The 7,418-nt window shown below is 42.7% G+C and overlaps 1 protein-coding gene across 1 annotated transcript in view; it reads right to left on the bottom strand.

Moving 5' to 3' along the window:
• Nucleotides 1-2,140: 2,140 nt before the first annotated feature.
• The window catches only part of LOC106011743 (vascular endothelial growth factor receptor 2), an 11,613-nt gene continuing 6,335 nt past the window's right edge, over nt 2,141-7,418 (bottom strand). Inside the window, exons 7-9 of the mRNA XM_013082406.2 lie at nt 6,397-6,570; nt 5,332-5,484; nt 2,141-4,117 (exon numbers count right to left, since the gene is read on the bottom strand). Of these exons, the coding sequence (XP_012937860.1) occupies nt 3,302-4,117; nt 5,332-5,484; nt 6,397-6,570 (1,143 nt within the window). The 3' untranslated portion in view covers nt 2,141-3,301. The remainder of the gene's footprint in view (nt 4,118-5,331; nt 5,485-6,396; nt 6,571-7,418) is intronic.

Below are 7,418 nucleotides of genomic sequence, written 5' to 3'. Positions count from 1 at the left end.
CATTTCTTACTAGTGAGAGAATTTTTATATATATATAGAATCTTTTTACACAATACAAGTGAATTGCGTCGCGACACAGTGGAATCAGGCGCGCGTCAATTTTTGGGCAAAAGGAGTAAATGACCTATCACCCTAAAGCTTGTTCATTTGTCTTGATTTTGATGGGAAAAAAAATACCCATAATTCTTGCGCAAATAGGTGTCAAAGGTAAAAATAAGAGAGAAAATGACCACTAAAGTTTGAACATTTCCAAAGCTTGAAGAGTGCTCAGAAACTGCAAATTCACTTTTTTTTTGGTGTGCCTTTGATCAATGTTTTTCAGTAAAATTCGCACAGAAGTGTGTTTCCAAATACAGACGTGTGTTTCCAAATATAGACGTGTGTTTCCAAATGGCCATAAAAGATGTTGAAGCTCTGCTCCCCCCCCCCCCCCCTTACAAACAGAAAAAGTCAATGAAAATTACCCAAAAGGAGGTAAAATATCAGGGGGGTTTTAAATTTCATTATTTTAACGAACACCTGACTTCACCGCAATGCCACACAATCTTCACCTGTAAATGTGACCTTGCTGAGTTACAGCGCATCTGACACACTCCGGGCCCAAACGACAGTTGTACCAATCTCACCTCAGAAAAGTTTCAGACACTTTCTTCGGAAGGCCCATGCTTTCAATGCTGGTCTCTTCCAGTCAGTTCAGTTGCTCAATGCTCATCTTTTGACTGCTTAACTTTCGCCCCACACTCCACAAAATCATTTATCTTACTTACTTACTTACTTACTTACTATCTCCCTATGTATCCCAATATCTCAGATCTTTCATAACTTGATGAATCTCAAATTAATTGGGCATTGAAAGCGTTCCTTTAGGTCTCAGATTCTGAATCTTAATTCTCAGCCTCTGGACCTTGGTTTTGACGAGACCACATTTGAAGAAAACGAGTTCTTTTTAGATTCATGGCATTTGTATAAGGCTAAATTATAGAGTTTAAAAGTCATTCTCTGACATGGGAGACCAGACAAACTCTCTCTGACCGAGTATGGCAAGACATGCGGTCAACGTTACCCTTTTACCTTTCAATGAACATTGCTCAAACAATCAAAGTGCAAGAATTCCCCTGTTCTTTCCACATCCAGAACAAATTCCCTTTCCCTCCCCCCCCCCTACCCAATACCAATACACCTCTACAGTTTATAAAAAGGTCACAATTCATCAATAAGACTCAATACATCTCAATCACCATCTGAACCAATATATACAACTTGGAATACAATACACACTTTTCATATGTCCCTTGTAACAAACTGGATGAACGCTCTCAGCAGTCTTATTAATCTATGAAAGATCAAAATGGCAGCAGGCGTATTTCAGAATACAATAAAATAAATAAAGCGTAAAATGGGGCCCAGTGTCACCAGACCCATCTTGAAAAGATCCAAAAGATTAGTCACCATAGCTCCAGATTAGCATTTTAGCATCATGTTCTTTTAAAATATGTAACGTACTAAAAAAAAAGGAGGCGCTGGCTCTGAAAAGAAAACCATATTTGTTATATAAAAACAGTTATTTCAATTCTTTTTACAGAAAAGTAAAACACAGGATAAAATGCAGTACAAAGCCTGAATTGTTTACATAGTGCAGACATATTCAAAAGGTCTGATTTTTTTCTAAATTCCTGAAAAAGTTGTAGCATCATCTCACACCCTGCCACAGACTCTTATGCTGTTGGTGGAGTGGAGAGGTCCCAGCCAGAAAGAAAGATATTTGTGTTACAACGCGGTGGAATCAGGCGCTCCTCAATCTTTGGGCAAGTGAACTTATTGGTAGGCCTATCATCTGAAAACTGATTTATTTGCTTTGCTTCCAATAAAATAAATATACATTTATCTTGATAGAACTTAAGATATCTGGGATTGAAGAAAGTAGGGTTGCCTGATTTCAGTGGTGAAATTATCGAGAAAATGGCCACCAAACTTTGGTGACTCCAATAGCTAACAAGTCTTTGAAAAATGAAAAATGAAATATTTTGAGCCTTTAATCAATGTTTTTCAGTAAAAATCACATGGAAATGTGTTTCTATATATGGACATAAAAGAGGCTAAACCAAGAAATACAAATTTGATAAAAATTTCCAAGCTGGCAGGAAAATGCTTATTTCTCCGATTTCGTTATTTTGTCGAGCATCTGATTTCACCACGCTGCCTCACATTTTGTTCCTCTCTCGACTTACAACAGCGTCTCACAATCCAGCCAAAGCACACCAGAGTGTTGAGTATTTCTTACCAGCTTCTGATCTGTGGGAGTAATATTATGTCAATGGTGTCCCCCAAACATCCACATGTGAGGTGTGCCGACAAAATGAGTTACTTTTCGGATTTTAGCCATACAGAAATTGATACATCAACTTCATTGGTGGAGTTTGTACAATTTGAAAGTATGGAAAAATAAAAGATTAGGTAGACTTGAAGAAACAGGTATCTATAGAAAAATCCATCAATCTGACTCTACTGTTGATTTTCGGCAGATATCTCCATTTTCAGATTGCGAGAAGTAACTCATTTTGTCAGCACGCCTCACACATTTCTCTCCCACTCACTCACACATCAGCACATGCTACAACACGTTCCCTTCTCTCTTGTAACCTTGGACCTTGGTTCCCAGTGTGTTGAATGTGTCAACACAACAGTGGTATATATCTTGTAATATCTATGTTGTATACCCGTGCATGACCGAACACACCAACAGAAGTTTGGACACGCACGCACGCCACACCCGCACACACACACTTCACAGGATTCCTCATGGACTCACACACACACACACACACAAGTAAAACAGTTAAAAGCTTTATATAAACATTCAGCGATAAGACATACACTTCAACACCGACTTTAAAATCAAGCAAACTTTGTACGAATGAATGTGTAACATTATCTCAAAGATGAAAAGCCACAGGCTGAATCAGCATCATGATCCAACAAGTCTATTTATAGATTCCATCTCACAAAAACAGGGAAAAGCACGGTAGTCCTAGAGTAAAATAGTACGCCCTTAATGGGGATACACAAATTGACTTCACTGTTCTGTCAGCGTTCTCATGAATGAAACTCAAAACCAGAATGTTTGCAAATCAATCCCTAGCAGGTCCTTTGCCTTTGTGTAGTGAAAGTGTTGAAGCTTTCCCCACCAAATAAACTGTCCAGTAAAAGTTGGTGAGCAATATCAAATACTGTTTCCCTCAAACATTTTCCCTCAAAGACTTTCCCCTCAAAGACTTTCCCCTCACAGACACAAACGGAGCCACTACACCAAGATATCCGTCTCAGTCACATCCTCTAGCACAGCTCTGTAGTCGGGAGGGGGCGTGGGCTCAGAGGGACTCATATCAGAGTTGTAGCCGCTGGATGTGTTGGACAAGAGTAGAGGCAGGTCCGCCCGTTTTTTGGCCACACGCGACTTGAATCCTTCCAGCAGGGGTTGACTAGCCCCAGCCGCCTCGCTGTTCCCGATGTCCGAGAGGGGCGGAGTCTGTGGGGAGGTGGGTTCTGGTGACGTAGCTGATGTGGGTCGGTGGTAGCGAGCGAAGGGATTCATGGGTAGTGAGGAGGCCGGCGAGCGACCCCCGGCGGTTTTGCCAGTGCTGCTACCACCAGAGCCGTTAGGACCGGCGTTGTACACGCGGGAACCCAGGGCCGGTCTCTGCAGCTGTTGGGGGCGGGGTTTAGCAGCCGCCGCCGCTTTCGAGTTGAGGTCGTGAGAGAGTTGTGAGCCCGGGATCGGGTTCGGGGCGTAGGCCGAGTTACTGACTGCTCCAACGGGGGAGGGAACCGGACCTCCCTGACTGGACGACGAACCCTGACTTCCTCTGCTCCGGTTTGACGGCAAAGCTCGGGTGCGACCTTCACCTCCGGAGGCTGGCTGCGCGGTGGTCCGGTCCCCACGCTCTCGTTGGCTGTGTGGCTGAGCCCCGCTGGGGACCGGCGGCGCTTGTTCCTCGGGCATCTCCACAGAGATAGGGACCAGGTAGTCGTCGTTGGCAGCCGCGCCCGCTCCCTCGTAGCTACTGCTGTGTCCGCTGTCGTTGTCCTCATGCTGGTGAACCTCAGCCACTGTCTGTACCTGGATGAGTGGATGAATGGATGAGTGGATGAGTGAACGAGTAAACGACAATAATTTAGTTCATGGGCAAATGGTAATTGAACCTCAGTGACTGTCTGCACCTGGATGAGTTGACAACAATACTTAAGTTCGTAAATAAACCATTAAAGCTGACAAGAAGTCCGATAACAATTTGAGAAAAAAATCGCGAAAAAGATAGTAGAGAAATCTCAACACGAAAAAGAGAGAAAAAGTGTTCTTCTTTCTTTCTTTCTTTGTCCTGTCTCCCATTTGGTGCCCGTTATAAAATGTCTACTTTGCATATAAAATATGTCAACATGGTAATAATTGTTATGCTTTATATGGTATAATGTTCTTGTGTTACGGCTTCTCTACTATCTTCTTCCGAGATATTTTAGATCATAGAAAACAAAAACTGATATAGGGAAACGTGATATTTCAGCTCATAGGCTAAAATAAAGAAATACAGTCAAATGTGCTCTACTGGCCACCTGTCCAAGACAATTCCCTGTCCAAGACAATCATCTGTTCAAGAAAATCACCTGTACAAGACAATCACCTTTATAAGACAATCACCTGTTCAAACAACCATTTCTCATTCCCTCCCTTAAATTTAAAAAAAAACTGACAACTATAATGACCCTGTCCAAGACATCTCCCTGTCTAAGACCAACAACTTTTCTGTCCGACAATGGCTGGCCTTCTTGCACAACGTTGACTGTGTCTATATTTATCGTGAGCCTGCTGTTTAGCTGTACAAAGCCCCATATTTTAAAACTTCTTTTACTGTAATTTCTTTATCTGTGGTATTAGTTGCATACACTTGTGAAATAATTTGCAGACATTCAAATTCTGTTTGTTTCTTTGTTTGTTTGTTTGAGTAGGTGTTTTACAGCACTATCGACTCAGTTTCAAATTCTAAAAGTTGATAAAAGCCAGAAAAGACACATAACGTTGGAACATTTAGTAAAACAACTGAAAAATGTTGCTTTTTTTAGTTGAGTACATTCGAACAATTTGCAGACGATATTGTTTGCCCTTGAGTCCAGTACCTCCTGGATAGATAACAACAACAACAACAACAACAACAACAACAACAACAACAACAACAACAACAACCACAATGCGACCAGTACCTCAGGCCGAAGGGCTAAGACTCAGACGACCGCTGGCTTGGAAAAGTAAGTAAAGTAAACAAAGTAAGTGTCCAGTACCTGACTGTTGGTCTCAGAGCCTGGGGTAAAGCCCGGCGCGATCATCTCGGGGACGGACACTTTGCTGTCGTTCCTGGTCAGCGGCTCCATCTCGATGTCAGTTCCTTCATCGGGCCGCCACAGACGCTCGTTGGCGTAGCGGGGAGCATCGGCCTGGCAGTGGGGGATTGGGAAAAGAAACACTTATAGTGCAGTCAAGAATTCGTGGTGCAACTTATCCTAAAATATCTTTTTAACCGGTGAATCAATTTATTGCGAACACTTTTTTGCATTAAAAGTTCTCAAGACATGCGTTCATAAAACATAATCTCGCAAGTGATCACTTGCTTTTAAAAGTGATATTATCCCAGCAGTAAACCTTTTTAAATCAGTAGAAACCACCCACTGGGATTTTTTATTAGTATACATTTAGGAATTTTCAAGAATAGAGCTAACAGGTGTTTACGAAAATATTAATCCGTTAAGACAAATTGATAAAAATCAATGTGCAAAAGCTGGAGAGTTTATGTTCGAAAGTAGTGGAGATATTTGACAATTAAGTCAATATGCGCCACAATTTTTGACAGCACTATAATAATGATAAATAATAAATATATAGCATTTGTACAGCGCACACCCCCGGCTCAACAGCAAGCTCTATGCGCTTTACGCTACATTATTACCCCAGCAGACCCTATAACACTCAGAAACATTCTCGGCTTCCCGGGAAGCATACAGTGCAAGCAGCAGATTAAGCGATCAAACACTAACAAACTGACAAACCACTCGTTAGTGTATCGCAGAGCTTCTCTCTCTCTCTCTCTCTCTCTCTCTCTCTCTCTCTCTCTCTCTCTCTCTTCTGGTGCTGTGGCTTCATAAAAGGTCAACGATGCCAACAGCACGCAGGAACTCAACACTTGCCCGGGGGTCCTTAAAAAGTGCTGAAAGTGGGTTACTAAAATGACGGGTATCGCAGAGCTTCCGCTTGTCACTGGGATATCTTCAGCACTTATATGGCCTATTTGTGTTAGAAGTACCGTAAAACTCCGGCTACAACTAAACAGGTTTGTTTTTTGTCTTATTCACCTTGAGCGGAGTCTTCTCGTCCGGCGGCGTGGCGCTCATGGGCAGGTAGTCGGGGTCAAGGCCTTGCGACATCTTTAGGTAGCCGTCGCTGTCTGTGGCGATGTTGGGCTCGTCACCGTAGCCCTCGCCGTCGGCCAGCATCTTCACGTAGTGTGAGGAGAGGTCAAGGTAGTACTGGGGGGAAACACAGAAGAAAAAAATTGTTTAACACTTAGAGTACCGCAGGCTCATATTGCAAAAACCCCTAAAATACCGTACCAGTCTAGAAAGCTGAAGTTGTGGTAGAATTTTTTTTTATTAAAAAAAACCTTGGCAGCCCAAGAAACACAATTTAAAAATTCATCAAGTAAGGTTCATCAACCATTCAGCTATAATACAAAGTGACTTCCTTTAATATTTACTTCAGTGCAGTGCGTCCATTCGTTGTTTAATCATGTTAAGTGTGCCTGGTTGTGTCGGCAACTAAAGTCACTGGCGGTAGTTAGGGCATACTACGGCCTGGCAACTAGAGTCGCCGACGGTACTGTAAAAGTTAACCTTGCTTGTTTGTTTCAGTTTTGTAAAAGTTTTATGACACTCGCAACTGCATATCTTTCCTTGTTTAAAAACAGGTAGTACCAGAGGGAAATACAGGGGAAAACAGTTTGACATCTCTTCCCCCCCCACCCCCAACCCCACCCCTCTCACCTGTTTAACATTGGCTTCCAGGAAATCTCCCATGGTAGACACTAGTTCAGAAAAGGAAGGTCGCTCGTCGGGGTCGACTTTCCACGTCTTCAGCATCACCTTGTAGCTGTACACAGATTGTTGGGCCGTTAGAAACATTTGGTTATTCTTAACACTTTGAGGTCACTTCGCGCAATAATACGCCCAGAAAAATTATATATTCCGGTCACCTAGCGCAGTTCTGCACCAGGCCCAAGAAGTTTGTTGCAGTCATTCTCCTGGCTGGGTGACCAGATGGGATATTTTGTACTGCTGGCTGTGTGACAGCAAAGTGTTAAGGGGAGGAGCGACCCTTA

Source organism: Aplysia californica, unplaced genomic scaffold, assembly GCF_000002075.1.
Source record: "Aplysia californica isolate F4 #8 unplaced genomic scaffold, AplCal3.0 scaffold00173, whole genome shotgun sequence".
Taxonomy (NCBI): domain Eukaryota; kingdom Metazoa; phylum Mollusca; class Gastropoda; order Aplysiida; family Aplysiidae; genus Aplysia; species Aplysia californica.
Note: the sequence above shows the minus strand (reverse complement) of the source record. Positions and strands in the feature narration are given on the sequence as shown.